This window comes from Setaria italica, chromosome VI, assembly GCF_000263155.2.
Source record: "Setaria italica strain Yugu1 chromosome VI, Setaria_italica_v2.0, whole genome shotgun sequence".
In the NCBI taxonomy this organism is placed as follows: Eukaryota; Viridiplantae; Streptophyta; class Magnoliopsida; order Poales; family Poaceae; genus Setaria; species Setaria italica.
Genome location: NC_028455.1, coordinates 3,201,973 through 3,220,787, shown reverse-complemented (window position 1 = coordinate 3,220,787; position 18,815 = coordinate 3,201,973). Strand labels below are relative to the sequence as shown.

Genomic DNA, 18,815 nt, shown 5'->3' with positions numbered 1-18,815 from the left:
GAAGCTTCTCTGTGTTATATGTGATCACTTCCACAAAGCTGCAAGCCATTTCATTGAAATGGAGACGGATAATTTGCACCCCAAATGTGAGGGACTAACTTTCTTTCACATCAAAAGAAAAGGTTGAGTGACTAGAACAGAAGGGAAGGAAGAACATGGTGAACATGCATTCAGTGTTCTGGCAAAACAGTAGTTTTGCAAAGTTCCAAAGTGCATAATTCATCAATACCTGCTAAACAGCGTGAATAATGCCCTAGTTACGTAATGGTAGGCTTATAGCACTATTGCGCAGCCAATTAGGACAGTGCTTGGTTGAGGCGGATCTTTTCCTTAATCTAAAACTTAGGACAGTGCTAACATGTTTAAGGGAAAAAACTGGGGACAGTTTCATTTTTCACCAATTCAACTCTAGATAATTCCAGCTATGCAGAAGGTAAAATCAGCAATCACACATGCAGAGCCGCATGCCAGAGACACAACAAAATTGTTTTCTGAGAAAGGGTCTTACTTTTCAGGATAAGTATGTGTTGGAAATGAGCTCTTTAATATGTTTACAATATCAGAGACTCTTATTAGCGATGAACTTCTAGAACTGCAATTGCAAGGACCGTTGGTTCCTGTGATCCTTTTTGTGCAACAGGAAGTCAGGAACGGATTTCAAATTTACCATAATCGAATTCTTTTTTGGAGGCGTCCAAGAAAACTTTTAGAGCATCAGAGATTCAGAGGCAGGATCCAAATATTCAGAGAACTTCAGTGGATGGGGACACGAGGAACCCAAGAAAATGAAAAATCCATTTCCTCTTTAGCTGCTTCGATCCATTCACGGCAGATGCAGGCTCTGGGAGGCAGGGAATCGGAGCAAGGGGCTGGCGGTACGTTCCGTGGCACGGGACCACTGCCTTCGAGTTTTTCCTATCTTGTGGCGAGTCCCTAGCCACGTCCGAAACCGGCCCCGGGGTGGACGGCTGGGCGCAACGTGACGGGCTCGGGCTCCGGTCCGTTCGGCAAAGCCAGCCGAAGCCCAGGCCTGCTGGCCGGCGACCCCGGTCCGGCGTCAGCAGTAACAAGCAGCTGGATGTTCTTCCATGTTCACTGTTCTTCCTCCTGCTGTCCTGCAGCAGCACGTTACCGTGTACCTCATTTGCTCATGCAAGTTATGCTGAATTGTGGCTAGCTCCAGTTTCGCCACTGCCGCAGTCACTACGACTCCATGAGTCTACGACCGATCTACTGATAGGGTAAAATCTGCCATCACTTGGTGCTCGCGCAGGCGGAGTTCAGCAAGGTACACACTGACCGCGGCAATCAATTTAGGCTTTGTTTGGGAAGGAGGGGTTAAACTTTAGCCCTATCACATTGGATCTTTGGATACTAAGGGCCAGTTTGGCAGGGCTCCGACTCCGGCTCCGTGCGCTTACCGAAGCACGAAGGAGCCGGAGCCGCACCAAACGGCATTGACCGCGGAGCCATTTTTTGGCACATTTGGGAGGAGCCGGAGCCGTTTTAGGCCTGCATGAAGGAGCTCAAAAAAGTGGCTCCACGGCTCCGGCTCCGGCTCCGCACGAGGAGCCCCTCGCGAGGAGCCCTGCCAAACTCGCCCTAATTAGGAGGACTAAATATGAGCTAATTACAAAACTAATAGCAGAACCGCTAGGCTAAATCGCGAGACGAATCTATTAAGCCTAATTAATCCATTATTAGTGAATAGTTACTGTAGCACCACATTGTCAAATCATGAACTAATTAGGTTTAATAGATTCGTCTCGTGATTTAGCCTAGGGATTGTACAATTAGTTTTATAATTAACTTATATTTAATACTCCTAATTAGTATCAAATATCCGATGTGATAGGGGCTAAAGTTTAGCCCTGGTCTCCCAAACACCCCCGTAGATCTATTAGATATATGGGCGATAATTCTGAATAAATCTCAAAGGCATATTAGCGTAAGAGGGGGTACACCATCTATTAGTCCCATATTGCTAATAAACGAGGGTGTTGGGGCTTTTCCTCCCTATATATATGGACCACCTCCCTCATGGAATAGACGCAATATAGACTACTATACGGGAAGACCCCAAGTTAGGGTATCCCCAAGGTGGTCTGTACGAGTTAGGTTTTTGCCTCTTCTCGTTGTTGCGCCGCCACCGTAATCTACTCCATCCTGAGTGTCGGCGTGCACCGGCGAACGGGAGAGTAGGTCTCCGAAACCTCTCGCTCTTGTGATCCTACACCGGGAGAGGGCGAATAAAGTTTTTAAGAAGCGCTCAGCGCGACTGCTCAAGGTCTTCACCACGGCTCGTCTTTCGACCAAGTCCGGCGCTGCGGCAGCTCGTCGTCTTCAGCGTCGTCTGCTGCGCTCCATCCGCAACACCGTCGTCGTTCCGTCAGCACCGCTTCCCATCACGGCTGCGCTCGCTGAGTACGTACGATGTGATTTGATCTATTATTTTAGCATGTTTTATGAGAACATGATGTCGTTCCTGCTATTGCCTAGTATGTTAGAGTCCTGCATGCTAGGTTTAATTCTTTTTATCAGAAATATAGTTCAGAATTTAATCATACAATTGCCTAATTTTCCAACAAGATCAGGTTTGGATCCACCCATCTAAACTTTAGCTGGTTAAAATTTATTAAGTTTACCTTGGCTAGCTAAATTTTAGCTAGATGTGTCTGGATCCACCAACTAAGGGGGTGTTTGATACGAGGTGCTAAACTTTAGGAGGATCACATCGGATGTTCGGATGCTAATTAGAAGGACTAAACATGAGCTAATTATAAAACTAACTGTAGAACTCCTGTACTAATTCGCGAGGTGAATCTATTAAGCCTAATTAATCCATCATTAGCAAATGGTTACTCCTGTACTAATTCGCGAGGTGAATCTATTAGGCCTAATTAATCCATCATTAGCAAATGGTTACTGTAGCATCACATTGTCAAATCATGGACTAATTAGGCTTAATAGATTCATCTTGCGAATTAGACTCCATTTATACAATTAGTTTTATAATTAAACTATATTTAATACTCCTAATTAGTATCAAACCCTCCTAAATCCACGCATACAATGGTTGGCGCATACAAAAATCCAGGCATGAAAAAAGTTTGCAGATTTGACTCTCGGTGGTCCATTCCAATAGCTGGCGCATACATCTGGCCAACATCTTCGTAGTTTGGGCCAATATTTAAGTGATTGATGGATCCACATCCTCGAAAATATGCGCTGAACAATCTTGGACAATGGATCGATAGCTTATACGAAGCACAAGGGAGAAAAAAAAAAAGGCCAGGTGGTCCATTCGGTCCGCTTTCGCCGTCGCCGGCGCAATCGGCACACCCCCCACCCCGTTACGAACGCGCCGCCTCTGTCGTGGTCCGTCGCAATCTGCACGCCACCCACCCCGTTCTCCCGACAGACATCCACGTCAGCTCCATCGCTGTCCTGTTTGGATGGTCTTAGTACTGCAGTGGCCATGATCGGGATGCAACCGAAAAGTGGCGTTGGATCTCGCAGGTCAGCGCCGGGACCCACATGGATACGTCTTGTGTCTCGACTCCTGGCGTCAAAAGCAGGGGCAGGATGATCTTCTGCTACTCAACTTGGATAGCAGGTGTGGAATCATGGACATGGAATATCACATGTTCCCGTGAAAAGGTACTTGAGCTCACTAACGTAATTCATGAATTACAAAGAAGCACGTAGTAATTAAGGAAAAACATACTGGTGATTATTCAGAAATAGTACTCCCTCGGTTAAAAAAAATGCAATTCCAATTCTAATTCCATTTCCTTTATTGCTGTTACTCGAAAACTATCCGTGGACAGAGGCGGCGATTACTGACAGATAGTTGAGGGGAACGTCAACGTATGAAGAACGATGCGAGCACCAACGGACCGGAGCTGACACACCAGACTAGGCGCCATGAACTCCGATGTTGATCAGAGAGACCCCGAACACCAGCAGGACAAACATCATGAAGGAGAACGCCGGGCCTGTCTCCCCCGCAACCGCTGTGGAAGCAGAGGATACCATGACGAGCCCCACGACGGCGAGGTTGCGCCGCATGAACGCACGTGCACCGGCGAACGCTACGGGCGCGGGGCCGATGGGTGCTGCTGGGTCGTCGGCCGTCCTGACGCCGGCGGCGATCACGTTGGCGCCGGCGACAACCCCCAGGAAGCTGAGGAGTGGGCCAGATAATCCGTCGCAGTCGCCGAAGTTGATGCCTGCGCCGACAGCGAGCAACAGGATGATCAGGCCGGTGTACATCGCCCTGCTGCTGCCCCGAGTAAGGCTCATTGGCATTGGCGTCGGCGCTGCGCGGCTCCCTGTTAAATAGAGCAGCAGCAACGAACATGACGCTTATCACTACATCCATGCTCGCAAGAGAATTGGGGAATTTCGAAAAATCCAAAGGTTCTGACCTTTTGACGTACCTCACGGAGCAGGAGACGAGGGAAGCAGGGAAAGGCAAGAGTTGAGTTGGACCGGAAGACAGGAGGGAACTGGAGCGACGCTGGAGGCTTGCCCTTGGTCTTATAGGTGGACATGATGGAGACTGGAGCGAGTAGGACTGGCAAGGAGGAGAACCCGGAGGAGAAAACGCGTGGAACAGCCACCCACCACGGGCAAGCATTTTGGCTTTTCGGCCGTGCCATGTGCCCGCGGGTATGCACCCAAGAACATGACCATCCTTGAATAAATAAAGGGGGATGCAAAGATGCAGCAACAAAGGGGGGGGATCCATCAGGTGGTTGCGCTTGGATTGGACTGCAGCGGAGGGATGGCTCTGGGGGACGAGCCTTGGGGAGAAACCGGCGTCGCTGCGTCCTGGCTCCGGCGAGGTAGGGTCCGCTTGAGCAGTTTGAGCGCCTGGGAGGAGCGGGAGGCACGGGGCGCGGGCCCTGCGGTGCCTGAGTGGCCGCCGCCGCCGCTTGGTGCTGCGGTTGGAGACTTGGGAAGAGAAAGAAGGATGGGAACATGAAATGGCACATGCCTTCTTTTATATACCTACATGCAGGGTTTACGTGTCAGAGGATTTAGCGGGTTTGCAGATAGAGCGGGTACGGTTACAATTTTTTTACGCCCGCGATATTTTGCCCGTTGGGCATAAATACAAACCCGCAACCATACCCGTAGGCATAAATTTAAACACGTATCCTTACCCTACATGGTTTTTGCCCACGAGCACGCGGGTAATTTGTGCCTTGCTATCCCACTCCAGCCATCACACGTGTCTCGACTAACTACTAATAGCAACTTCAAAAGTACCCTAAATTTTTTTCTCCGATAACTATGTATTAGGGGCTCTTCCAAAAAAATTTTGCCCAAAAAACATATCAACCCACAGCAGATCGCTAATAACTAACACCTAATATTTCAAAACAGACCACATCATCATAATTGGACCTATTAGTTGGGCTGGTCACCTGCCCCTCACGCACGCACCTCCCTGATCTCCAGCGCCGCCCCTCCCCCCGGGCACAGCGTTGTTTTCAGCCACACCAATAGAAGTGCTCAGCTGCAGGCTTGCAGTTGCAGCACACGCAAATGCACGCACAATTGTTGGCTCATGTATTCAGTTTACCTGACATGCAGTGAAAAGCTATCTGTTCAGAGATAATGAAGCGCCACCCCCCCCCCCACACACACACACGCGGCCGCCCCTCACCCCGCCGTCGGAAGACTCTCGCGCGGGAAGAAAGATCGGGGAGGAGGAAAATCGCGCAAATATATGCAGCTACGGGTTCTGTTTTGGCACCGCGAAGAGCTGGGGAAGTTTCGAGGGAGCCGTTGGAATTTTTTCGAATATATAGGTATTATTTTCCGGTTTCAACAGTTACGAGAATTGGAGGTTAATTTTTTCCTTTTTTTCCTCCTTAAATCTGATTCAGGTTATTTTAAGAGGGCTCTTAGAGGTGCTCTAACCCAACGATCCCATCCACCCGGCCACTCCTCCACTCTCCTGTTTCCTCCAACGCTCCCCGAAAGACTTGCAGTGCCGGAGCTGGCCCGCGCATCCCCTCCTTCGATGATTTTCTCTTCGCTTCGAGTTTCTGAGGGGCAGGATGTTCTTCTGCTACTCAACTAGGATAGCAGGTGTGGAATCATGGAGGTGGAATATCACATGTTCCCGTGAAAAGGTACTTGAGCTCACAAACATAGCAGGTCGACACCAACGTAATTCAAGTACAAAGAAGCACGTAGTAATTAAGGAAAAACATACTGGTTGATTATTGAGAAATAGTACTCCCTCGGTTAAAAAAAATTGCAATTCCAATTCCAATTCCATTTCCTTTATTGCTGTTACTCGAAAACCATCCGTGGACATAGGCGGCGATTACTGACAGATAGTTGAGGGGAACGTCAACGTATGAAGAACGATGCGAGCACCAACGGACCGGAGCTGACACACCAGACTAGGCGCCATGAACTCCGATGTTGATCATAGAGACCCCGAACACCAGCAGGACAAACATCATGAAGGAGAACGCCGGGCCTGTCTCCCCCACAACCGCTGTGGAAGCAGAGGAAACCATGACGAGCCCCACGACGGCGAGGTTGCGCCGCATGAACGCACGTGCACCGGCGAACACTGCGGGCGCGGGGCCGATGGGTGCTGCTGGGTCGTCGGCCGTCCTGACGACGGCTGCGATCATGTTGGCGCCGGCGACAACCCCCACGAAGCTGAGTAGGCCAGATAATCCGTCGCAGTCGCCGAAGTTGATGCCTGCGCCGACAGCGAGCAACAGGATGATCAGGCCGGTGTACATCGCCCTGCTGCTGCCCCGAGTGCTCATTGGCGTCACTGCATCCATGCTCGCAAGAGAATTGGGGAATTTCACAAGACATTATAGCCACTGAAAAATCCAAAGGTTTCCACAATCACAAGAAGAAAACAAACCGCGGACCCTTTGAGGTACCTCACGGTGTATCCTGCAGCAGTTGAGGAGCAGGAGACGAGGGAAGCAGGGAAAGGCAAGAGTTGGACCGGAGGACAGGAGGGAACTGGAGCGACGCTGGAGGCTTGGGCCAAGGTCTTATAGGTGGGCACATGACGTTGTTCGGCTGGGACATGACGTGGGGCGGTTGGATATGGCCGGAAAACAATAGGATCAATATATATTGAAACTATGACAAAAGGAAACTTCCCAGATCCTTCTCCGCGCCTGATATATCCAGCAGCAACCCGGCAGAGTATGCTAGAAGGCCAGTTCCTCAAGGGCGTTCTGGTAATAGAAGCCCAGTGGAACGTCACATTCTTTCTAGCTTTGCCGGCAATGGATGAGACGAATTCCACAGAACAAAATACCACATCAGCTCAGACTGCTGCAGATATAAGCAGGAAATTTGACCAAGACGCTGAAATATTCAGCTTTTAGAAGTTGTTACACATATTCTCCATGGCCTATTTCTCCATGGTAAGAGATATTTAGAAGCTGTTACACATATTGGATTGAAGTGCCCACAGGAGGATGCGAAATGGTGGCATAAATTTTACTTCAGGCTTGAAGTTTTTCTGCATTTCAAGAAGGCATTCCCCTCAGAAGAATTGTTATCTGCAGAAGATACTAAAACTGTGGAATCTGTTTGCAGGATACTGAGGGCTTTTTATCGTGCTGTTGAAGTAATTTCTGGTCGTGTTTGCTCCACAGCAAATATATACTTCAATGAACTATGGAAAGTTAGAACAACTTTGCAAGAAGAAGCATCCTCTGATCACACTGAACTTGCTAACATGGTTTGGGTGATGCAAGAAGCGTTCAATGAGTATTGGCAAAGTTCATACGTGTGGCTGTCAATACCTGTTGTTCTTGATCCGAGATTCAAAATTACTTTTATTGAGTTCCATCTAAAGCGAGCTTTTGGTACTGATGCAGAGAAGTATGTATCTGCCGTGCGTGATGCAATAAGGGAGCTGTTCCATGAATATTGTGGTCCTTTAGAGAAGTCGGGGCTTGACACATCAACTCGTGAAGCTCGTATTGTTGAGTTTGATGGTTTTGATAGTGATTCATTGGAAGATTGGGATGAGCATCTTAATGCACAGACAAGGAGCCAACTAATGACAGAAATTGACAGCTACCTTGAAGATGGTCTTGTCCCGAGAAAGGATGATTTCGATATTCTGAACTGGTGGATGAGTAATTCTACAAAGTATCCAACCCTGTCAATTATGGCACGTGATGTCCTGGCAATGCCAGCTTCTGCTGTTAATTGTGAAGCTGCGTTGAGAGGGTCAGTCAGGTGGACGCCCCCGGACTCGGGAATCCCATTCGGCCGGATGGTGACTTTTGGATGGCATCACGGCAGGCAATTGAGAAATTGAGAATTAGGTTAATGGATTAGTGACACGTTACGGAGAGAGAATTGAGAACGAACGTGTCTATAGAATTGAAATGATGACAAAGCATATAGCCAGTTTGGGTACACCATGCCCCGATTATTTGGCACTTGCTCGGTTCCAAAGTTGCGAATTGTGATTATTGAAAAAAAAAATTGCCAGTTGCGACTCTGAATGTGGACTACCTGAATTGAAGAACGTTCACACTTAAGTGTCTATCTCTATCAGATGATGACCTGAAGGTGATTGGCCGACAGCGTTAGCGTGTCACAAATCAGATTCAGATTGAACAGTACGCCCAGCAGCAGCACTTGCAACGTAGGAGTACATGACTTGTTCAGTCAGATTTTATTCAGAGTTTCAGAGGACGCATGCGCTTCATATTGTGAGGATATATGTTCATCAGCTGAACTGATCCTCAACAAAACGTACATGACTTGTTAGCAACACACATGAACGCAACGTACATGTCAATTGTCATGATATAAAGTTCCTCAACAAAATGAAGAGGTTATATAATAGTATACAACGATTTGGCGGCGACGGTTTCCAATTTGGTGCTGGAGGAGCGCGCCAAGTCCAAGGAGCCTAGGAGGAGGTCGCCGGCGACGGCAGCGCGATTGGCACTTGGCAGCGGCGTTGCCACCACCGAGGGCGAGAAGAAATTTCGGTTTATTCTAAGTTTTATGCAACCTGTGCGCAGAAAATTGATCAAGAGGCCACTCAGCTCCTAATGACCAGCAAACATCACAGAAGCAAACTTATAATGGAAGAAGAAACCTATACCAAGATGAGCACATCTGTACCACAAACAGCATAAAAAGGTACCATCACAAAGGAAGACCGAACTGTTACCACACAACACAAATTAGTAGCATCAGATCAGCAATTTGTATTTTTTTTTCCCGCTACATAAGGGAACTTCCCGCCACCGCCACTAGCTCACTGGCGTCAAGGACAGCGCGTGGGCCGAGCCTTACGGAATCGCGCGCTCGTGCGCCGCTGGTCGGCCGGCCGGTCCTCGCGTGTGCCGTTTCTGAACTGATCCGTTTAATCATCGTGCGTGCGGCTCAACTCGATCCTTTTTCTTAATCATCGATCTTGTCGTTTTTTTGTCGGAAATTGTCACGCTCGAGTCGGTCGGGCTTGGGATCGTGCCAGTGTGCCACCTCCGCGGGGCCCGCTGTTGCGTCGTGGGCTTGCTGCCTGGCTGGCGGTCGGGCAGACGCGACAGGGACGGACTTGAGCATCCGCCGGCCTGAACGCACTCGAGTCCAATCCGCATAAGTACGCGTCAAGTCGTCGAGAAGATCTCCCGTCGCAAAGGGAGCTTCAGGAAAGACTGGAATGGATAAAAGCAATTGATTGCTAAAGCGGCTGAGCACGCTCTGATGGGACAACTGATCTTGAGAAGAACACGTTCAAACCGTTCAACGCCAGGTACTCGAGAACACGCTCTGATCCGTTTCGATCGAGAGCACGCTCTGATGAGACAACACCAGATCCAGCAACGATTTTGAGAAGAACACGTTCTGCAAATTGCTATTCCAAGACTGGGCAGCACACTGATAGCCAAAGCAGTGATTGGGAATTAAAATTTCATTACATGGCCAGAGGAAAGGAGGACACTTAGACTATAGTAGCGCAGCTTCATTATTTGAGCGCACACGGCATGAGAATGACAGCAAGAATACTTTGACAGCAGGAACCAAATCATCAATCGAGGATCAATGCATCTGGGAGAGGCCAAGAATCCCAACGCTGATCAGGGAGAGGCCGAGGAGGAGCAGAGCAAACATGCCGAAGCCGAGCTCCTGGCCTGCTTCGCCGGAGACCGCCGTGACGGCGCAGGAAGCCATCACGAGCCCCACGACGGCGAGGTTGCGACGAAGGAACTCTGCGAGAGCACGCGCCTCGGCCAACACCGCCGGGACGACGGGCGCCAGGTAGGCGCCGGACATCCGGATGCCGACGGCGACGATGTTGGCACCAGCGAGAACCCCCGCGAAGCAGAGTAGCAAGCCGAACGCGCCGGCGCCGGAATTGAATCCGGCGCTGACGGAGAACAGCAAGATGGCGAGGCCGGCGAACATCGCCGTGGTGCCCGGAGTGGTCATCGTCGGCCGCGTGGCACCGCAGTCGGAGAGGGCCGTCGAGCACTGCCGCACCGGGGAGGGAAGCGTTGCCGAATATGGCAGCAGGTGGTTTGAAGTGCCTTGCTGGAAGCTGAGCTGAGGCTGGTAGGCTAGTTAGTAGCTGGTATGTCTCTGCATATATAGAGACTGACTAGAGATAGATTTGAGAGACCTCCGCCTGACCGCGCGACGTTGACGCATCAGCAGGTTGACGCATCAGCAGGTTGACGCGCGAAATTGCCCGGCCGCCACCTCTGCAACGTCAACCTGCTGATGCGATGTTGCCCGGCGGTCTCCGGCGAAGCAGGCCAGGTGCTCTGCTTCGGCATGTTTGCTCTGCTCCTCCTCGGCCTCTCCCTGATCAGCGTTGGGATTCTTGGCCTCTCCCAGATGCATTGATGCTCGATTGATGATTTGGTTCAAGCTCTGTTCCTAGTTTCCCAATTGGGTTGTTGCAGGTAACTACTGCTACTGTGTGGCTATGTGCTTGCTGATGTTGAATCATTCTCATGCCGTGTGCGCTCAAATAATGAAGCTGCGCTACTATAGTCCAGGTGTCCTTTCCTCTGGCCATGTAATGCAATACTCTCTCTTCTGAGAGATGATGTAAGATAATACTGTCTGGGAGCATTGGATAAAATGCAATCACGTGCATAGTTTGATGAAAGCGTCATGCTTTGAGTATCTGTTTGCAATTTTCCTAAAATTATTCTTGTCCATGAGCTCGGCGCGCATGCGGCGGAAGGGCATGGGAGGGCCCATCCGCAGGATGTGCTCGGTGTACTCCTCGTCGAACCTGACCAGCTTACAAATGTCTACTTATTTTAGGTAGCTTGAAACTGCTTTCATAAGGCACATAAGTACTACTCCATCCTTAGGAGAAGACAAACTGAGATTTGTCTTAAGAGATTGGAGTATCAATTCCTCTAGGAAGGTGCTCATGTGATCTGCAACCATCTGAATTTGAGCCCAGACGGAGGTGCAAAAGGCTTTGATGAAAAAAAGAAAAGAAAAATAACATGAAAATGCATAGCAACATGAGGTGGAGGACAAAATGATATGATATCGAGGTGGTCTAAAACAAAATAAAAGCTAGCCTAATTAACAAGTTTAGAATCGAAAGTTAAAAAGATAAAAAAAGATAGAAAAAGACTTGAGGCACTGATAGCTAAAAAAAAAGGGTATATAAGTTTTCCAAGATCAAATAACAAAGTGCTCAATCAATATTATTTAAAGCATACAACATGTTGTTGCAATATTTTTTAGAGCAATGGTACAATGTTACTTGATGTTTTCGATTGAAAAGCACAATATAGATTGTCATCTTAATATAAGATAATAAATAAAAAAAAGAATGTGTTGCCTTCCACGAAGAGTTTTAGTATAGTCATATAGCTAGACTGAACATGCGAAGCCATGGTCTTTTGTGCCAAAATCTAAAATATCTGTGCAGCTTGATGCCATCTTTTGTAATCATTCATGGTTTGCTTCTAACATCTCCATGTATTGCGTGCTGCCTGCTTGTGTCATCGTGTGATACAGTTTTGGAGAGTTTTTTTTTCCTATTCTTAACTTCTGAATTTAATCATATACTCAAGACATTATGCAAAAAAAAATTCATTGTTGTCGTCTTCGTTTCGTCCGTCTTCATTGCCCAAGCATACAACGCCGCGACGTGATGTCACTGGCCGCCGCGGTGATGACGCGGCCCAACGACTTGCTGCGGTGATGACGCACGACTTGATGTCACTGGCCGCCGCGGTGACGACGCGACCCAACGGCTTGATGTCACTAGCCGCCGCGGTGATGACGCGACCCAACGACCGCGGGGGTCAGCATCAGCGGCTTGGCCCGCGCCTTGCCACGCCGCGGTCACCACACCACACGCTGCTCGCCCGCGCGCTTCGACCGGCCGCTATAAGAGCGCGTGCTGACCCGCCTCCCTGAGAGTCCCATGTCGAAGGCCAGCTGCCCGGCTCCTCCCCGCTTCGCGCACGCACGCAAGAGCTCCGTCGTCGGCTCGCGTTGAACACACATGGCGGAGGAGCACCTCCTCTCCATGGCGGTGCACCGCACCATGCCGCGGGAACTACGTCCGGCCGGAGTCGCAGCGCCCGCACCTCGCCGAGGTCGTCTCCGGCGCGTGCGTTCCCGTCGTCGATCTGGCGTGCCCCGACCGCGCTGCGGTCGTCGCCGCCATCGGCGGCGCCTGCTGCCGCACGCACGGCTTCTTCCAGGTGACACGCACGCCCGGGGCCGTAGAAATTGGCTTGCCGCCGGCAAAGCTTTATTTCGTTGACAGTGACCCACGATTTCTTGTATATGCTGGTCCTGAACCACGGGATAGACGCCGGCCTGATCGCGGGAGTTCTTCCAGCTGCCCGCGGAGGAGAAAGCCAAGCTCTACTCCGACGACCCTGCCAGGAAGATTCGCCTGTCCACGAGCTTCAACGTGCGCAAGGAGACGGTGCACAACTTGCGCGACTACCTCCGGCTTCACTGCCATCCCATCGACCAGTTCGTGCCCGACTGGCCGTCGTCCAACCCGCCGCTGATTGTGGATTAGTATTTCTGAATCCTGACACCGGCACGGTCCCTTTGTCATTCAGGGAGACGATGAGCATCTACGGCAAGGAGGTCCGGGAGCTCGGGCTCAGGCTGTACGCGGCGATCCCGGAGAGCCTGGGGCTGGAGCCGGGCTACATCATCTTTCCTAAGATAGGATGATCCTTATACTTTAATTGGTGTTGTTTCTCACGTTTAATTTGGTTGGGAGTGGACGGAGCTGACTGGTCCCTTGTCAATTTTTTGCATACAACTTGGAATAAACTGAGATGAGTAACATGAGTTGCAGCTAGTTATGAGGAAGGTGCGGTGAGATAAGGATGGAGGTTTCTCGTTGGGCTCACCTTCAAATCGTTGTAGTGTGGTACCATTTACTCGTAATATATTCCGTTTTATACTATGTGAAATATTATATAACCTCTTCATCTTTCACTATTAGAGAAATGACCTTTCGTCCAGCACCTTATTACCAGTTGTAATTGGATCCGGTACTAATGCTATTACCGAGCCTAACGGCTACTTCCCCTGGGTGGCCCCGTAAGCCCCTTTAGTACCAGGTTGGGGGCACCAACCGGTACTAAATGATGCACATTAGTACTGGTTGATTATACTAATGTGCCATTGGACCTTTAGTACTGGGTAAGATCAACAACCGGTACTAATGTGGTGCACATTAATACCGGGTTGGGGATGTGCCACCGGGCCTCCTACCAGAATCTCTGCACAAAACTTGAGTCGACTGAGTTTTATACTGCGGACGGTCCGTCAATACGAGGGAGACGGTCTGGCATTCAAATATTTTGTCCTGAGGATGGTCTGCCAATCTGAGGGAGACGGATTTGGATCCCAAACTTCCACGCATGAAAAAGTTTGCAGATTTGACTCTCTGTGGTCCATTCCAATGGCTGGCGCATACATTTGGCCAACATCTTGGCAGTTTGGGCCAATATTTAAGTGATTGTTGGATCCACACTCTCAAAAATATGTGCTGAACAATTGGCAAACAATGGATCGATGGCTTAGATGAAGCACAAGGGAGGAAAAAAGGCGAGGTGGTCCATTCGGTCCGCTGTCGCCGTCGCCGGCCCAATCCACACACCCCCACCCCGTTACGAACGCGCCGCCTCTGTCGTGGTCCGTCGCAATATGCACGCCACCTGCCCCCTTCTCCCGACATACACCCACGTCAGCTCCATCTTCCTGTTTGGATCCAAATTTACCAGCTAAATTTTAGCTGGTGGATGGTCTTAGTAGTACTGCAGTGGCCATGATCGGAAAGCAACCAAAAAGTGGCGCCGGGATAAGCAATTGAATAAGGCGGCTGAAAAATAGGGGCAGGTTGATCTTCTGCTACTCAACTTGGATAGCAGGTGTGAAATCATGGAGATGGAATATCACATGTTCCCGTGAAAAGGTACTTGAGCTCACAAACATAGCAGGTCGACACCAACGTAATTCAAGTACAAAAAAGCACGTAGTAATTAAGGAAAAACATACTGGTTGATTATTCAGAAATAGTACTCCCTCGGTTGGAAAAAAAATGCAATTCCAATTCCAATTCCAATTCCATTTCCTTTATTGCTGTTACTTGAAAACCATCCGTGGACAGAGGCGGCGATTACTGACAGATAGTTGAGGGGAACGTCAACGTACGAAGAACGATGCGAGCACCAACGGACCGAAGCTGACACACCAGACTAGGTGCCATGAACTCCGATGTTGATCAGAGAGACCCCGAACACCAGCAGGACAAACATCATGAAGGAGAACGCCGGGCCTGTCTCCCCCGCAACCGCTGTGGAAGCAGAGGAAACCATGACGAGCCCCACGACGGCGAGGTTGCGCCGCATGAACGCACGTGCACCGGCGAACGCTGCGGGCGCGGGGTCGATGGGTGCTGCTGGGTCGTCGGCCGTCCTGACGCCGGCGGCGATCATGTTGGCGCCGGCGACAACCCCCACGAAGCTGAGGAGTGGGCCGGATAATCCGTCGCAGTTGCCGAAGTTGATGCCTGCGCCGACAGCGAGCAACAGGATGATCAGGCCGGTGTACATCGCCCTGCTGCTGCCCCGAGTGCTCATTGGCGTCGGCGCTGCGCGGCTCCCTGTTAATTAGAGCAGCAGCAAAGAACATGACGCTTATCACTACATCCAAGAGATGCTCGGAAGAGAATTGGGGAATTTCGCAAGACATTATAGCCACTGAAAAATCCAAAGGTTTTCACAAGAAGAAAACAAACTGCAAACTGCGGACACTTTGACGTACCTCACGCTGTATCCTGCAGCAGTTGAGGAGCAGGAGACGATGGAAGCAGGGAAAAGGCAAGAGTTGAGTTGGACCGGGAGACAGGAGGGAACTGGAGCGACGGCTGGAGGCTTGCCCTTGGTCTTATAGGTGGACATGATGGATGGATACAGGAGCGAGTAGGACAAAACAAAAGGATGAGAAATCGTGGGAGAAAACGTGGGCCACGTGCAAGCATTTTCGCTTTTCGGCCGTGCCATGTGCTCGCGGGTATGCCCGTATGCTACCGCAAAGTGTGTGGGCTCCTCATGGAGCTGAGGCCTCAGTGAAGTATCTCTGTCTGGCAGTGCATTTTATCGATTCTGAATGGAAACTTTAAAGGAAAATCATCAAATTTGGTGTGTTTTTGTCCTCACCTACTAGGCTACTAGTTTAGAAAGGATGATACATTTTAAGGAGGCCTGCGTACTGGATTCTGATAATGGACAATTTAATGTCATACAGGAAGCTTTAAGAGATTGGAATCTTGATCAGAAGCATTTCAGCTTGACATCTGTCAATGCAATTAGAAGCGATGAGGGTACCTCAAAGCTGATGGACTTGCTCATCCAAAGAAAATGCCTTCCTATTAGAGGTGAACTGTACAATGTTGCTTGTGTGGATGATGTGCTTAACAGCATTGTTTCAAAAGGGCAACCAGTGCTTCACCATGTTGGTGACATACTAGAGAAATTTATTCAGGTACAAATGTCCTCATCGCTGACTCGGCAGCAACTTTTAGAAGTTGTTACACATCTTGGATTGAAGTGACCACAGGAGGATGCGAAATGGTGGCATAAAATTTACTTCAGGCTTCAAGTTTTTCTGCATTTCAAGAAGGCATTCCCCTGGGAAGAATTCTTATCTGCAGAAGATACTAAAACTGTGGAATCTGTTTGCAGGATACTGAGGGCTTTTTATCGTGCTGTTGAAGTAATTTCTGGTCCTGTTAGCCCGACAGCAAATATATACTTCAATGAACTATGGAAAGTTAGAACAACTTTGCAAGAAGAAGCATCCTCTGATCACACTGAACTTGCTAACATGGTTTGGGTGATGCAAGAAGCGTTCAATGAGTATTGGCAAAGTTCATACGTGTGGCTGTCAATACCTGTTGTTCTTGATCCGAGATTCAAAATTACTTTTATTGAGTTCCGTCTAAAGCGAGCTTTTGGTACTGATGCAGAGAAGTATGTATCTGCCGTGCGTGATGCAATAAGGGAGCTGTTCCATGAATATTGTGGTCCTTCAGAGAAGTCGGGGCTTGACACATCAACTCGTGAAGCTCGTATTGTTGAGTTTGATGGATTTGATAGTGATTCATTGGAAGATTGGGATGAGCATCTTAATGCACAGACAAGGAGCCAACTAAATGGACACTCTTTGCGGGATGGAGTGAGTAGGTTAGAGGTAGCCACGGTAATCCAGGCCAATAGGAAAAAAAAAGACCACTTTCATATGTACAGTGATCGGTGAAATATGACTTTTTTTTTGAAGGAATGGGTACGGGATAGTGCCTATTTTATTGAGATAGTAGATAATTACAGATTGTTACAAAGGAGATACAAAGTTTCCTTTTCCTAGCACGATTACTCTCTGGATAAGAACAACGCTAGAGCTCTCGCCCCTGCTAAAATCCACGTGTCTGCTTCCGCTTTGATTTGTGCTAGCAGTGCTGTTGCGGCCATCCCTTGATGGTTGAAGATTCGTCGATTGCGCTCCTTCCAAATTTCCCATATTATCAGCAGGCCCATAGAGCAGACTCCTTTCCGAGGAGCTTCGGTCCTTGTAGTCATATTTATCCACCACTCTAGAGCATTGGCAGTTGGTGGCCATTCCGAAGGGTGTAGGCTGAGTTGCGAGGCCCAAGTGGTAACAAGACTCCATATTCGCTTGGTGTATCTGCATTGTGCCAGGAGATGATGTGCTGTCTCTTGTTGTACTCGGCATAGAGGGCAATTTGGTGAGTGCGGCCATCCTCATCGCGCAAGTCGATCAGCTGTCCATACCCGGTCCTGTAGTATCAGCCACGCGAAAAATTTGCATTTCGGGGGTGCCCAGCATTTCCATATTGTTTTACTGTGCGGTGCATGAGTGGATCCTAAAAACTGTGCCTTGTATGCTGATGCCGCTGAGTATTGACCATTTTGCGTGAATTTCCAACGGATTGTGTCTTCCTGTTGTGCTTGGAGGCTTACTGTCGCTACTAGCCGCCATAGTGTGACGAATTCTTGTAAGTGCCGCGTTGTAAGTCCGGCATGGATGTTTATGTCCGTCACCCATCTATTGTTGTGTAATGCCTCTGCAAGAGTTTTATGTTTCCCCCTGTCGTTGTCAGGATCAGCGGACCTAGACTTAGACTAGTAAATTTCTTTTATGCGCGTGAGCCTCAGATGGTTGCGTGGGGGACACAGATTTAGACTGGTTCGGGCAAAGGAAGCCCTACGTCCAGTATCGAGGATGCTCGTGTTGCCCACGCGGGGGTTCTGTAGTAGGGGGTACAGATTGGCGAGAGAGGGACAGGTCCCAAGTCTCTTTTTTTCTTTTGCTCTCAGGGAGAGGTGTAGTGTACTAAGGTGTGTGGGGGAAGAAGCTGATCGAGCGATCCCCCGGTCTGTTCGTAGATTGTTCGATTGATCCCTCCCCCCGGCCTCGGTTTCCTCCTTTTATATCACAAGGGGATGGCCGGAGTTACAATTGGGATCGGTTAAAAGAGGATGGTAAAGGGTAAGGCGTAAAATGGTAAAAAGCATGGCAGGAAGGAGGGGCCAGATCCTAGGCGTCCGTTGTCTCTGCCGGCCCTTGACGAGTGTTGGCGTGCATGCCGGAGGAGGAAGTCGCCCTTTGCCAAGTGTTATTGCCTCCTTCATATAGCTGCTTTGATGCCCGTAGGTATCAGGCCATGGTGATGGTGTTCCGTCGTTACCCCAGCGTCTGTTAGGGAGGACGGCGGATGCCGCTGCTCCGGCGACGGCCGCTAAGAGGGAGGGCGTCACATCCGCACTGTTGGGTGTGCGGGACCCGAGGGTGTGCGGGACCCGAGGACAGGCCTCTCTCTCCTTTGCTCCGGTCGGCGCAGGCTATGAGTGCCCTGCGGCGAATGGGAGCCGGCCGCCGGCACTGTAGCCTGCACAGGACGGACGTGCACGGGTACTTGCACCAGGTTGCGTGAGGGGCGCGGTCGCCCTGCCCTCTATCAACTCTGCGGTGCATTTATGGTGAGGCCGACGGGGGGACCCACAGGATTTGTTTTGTCTATGCGGACCGCATCCGAGGGGGTTCCCGGACTTGTGGGCCCCAGTGCGCCCGACCCCTCCACTTAGGGTCGGGCGAGGCGGAGAACTCCGTGATGAGGGGTCGGGCGCCCCCGACCCTGGGATCGCAGTCGGGCGAGGCGGAAACCTTGCGGGCGAGGGGTCAGGCGCTCCCGATCCTGACGCCTGGGTCGGGCGAGGCGGAGAACTCCGTGATGAGGGGTCGGG

At 49.9% G+C, this 18,815-nt stretch overlaps 3 protein-coding genes and 1 pseudogene across 5 annotated transcripts; 1 reads left to right on the top strand and 3 right to left on the bottom strand.

The window, feature by feature from the left end:
* Nucleotides 1–3,742: 3,742 nt before the first annotated feature.
* On the bottom strand, nt 3,743–7,005 carry LOC111257769. 3 transcript variants are annotated; one of them, XM_022827885.1, is made up of 2 exons: nt 6,930–7,005; nt 3,743–4,334 (listed from the first exon to the last, which is right to left on the bottom strand). In XM_022827885.1, the coding sequence occupies exon 2, from the start codon at nt 4,309–4,311 to the stop codon at nt 3,919–3,921; it is 393 nt and encodes a 130-aa protein (XP_022683620.1). In that variant the 5' UTR covers nt 4,312–4,334; nt 6,930–7,005; the 3' UTR covers nt 3,743–3,918. The 3 variants fall into 3 exon arrangements, with proteins under 3 accessions (XP_022683620.1, XP_022683618.1, XP_022683619.1); XM_022827883.1 differs by lacking the exon at nt 6,930–7,005 and adding an exon at nt 4,443–4,505; XM_022827884.1 differs by lacking the exon at nt 6,930–7,005 and adding an exon at nt 4,431–4,502.
* A 2,883-nt stretch (nt 7,006–9,888) lies between these two features.
* On the bottom strand, nt 9,889–10,474 carry LOC111257579. The gene has a single exon (XM_022827417.1). The coding sequence runs from the start codon at nt 10,465–10,467 to the stop codon at nt 10,078–10,080; it is 390 nt and encodes a 129-aa protein (XP_022683152.1). The 5' UTR covers nt 10,468–10,474; the 3' UTR covers nt 9,889–10,077.
* Nucleotides 10,475–12,500: 2,026 nt separating this feature from the next.
* Nucleotides 12,501–13,450, top strand: LOC101757228 (annotated as a pseudogene).
* Nucleotides 13,451–14,602: 1,152 nt separating this feature from the next.
* Nucleotides 14,603–15,432, bottom strand: LOC101759780. Its single transcript, XM_004972647.3, has 2 exons — nt 15,316–15,432; nt 14,603–15,154 (listed from the first exon to the last, which is right to left on the bottom strand). The coding sequence occupies exon 2, from the start codon at nt 15,129–15,131 to the stop codon at nt 14,748–14,750; it is 384 nt and encodes a 127-aa protein (XP_004972704.1). The 5' UTR covers nt 15,132–15,154; nt 15,316–15,432; the 3' UTR covers nt 14,603–14,747.
* Between the last annotated feature and the right edge of the window lie 3,383 nt (nt 15,433–18,815).

Excerpts from the sequence above, each read along its gene's own strand:
- LOC101759780 (XM_004972647.3), bottom strand. The coding sequence starts at position 15,131 with ATGAGCACTCGGGGCAGCAGCAGGGCGATGTACACCGGCCTGATCATC.
- LOC111257769 (XM_022827885.1), bottom strand. The coding sequence starts at position 4,311 with ATGCCAATGAGCCTTACTCGGGGCAGCAGCAGGGCGATGTACACCGGC.
- LOC111257579 (XM_022827417.1), bottom strand. The coding sequence starts at position 10,467 with ATGACCACTCCGGGCACCACGGCGATGTTCGCCGGCCTCGCCATCTTG.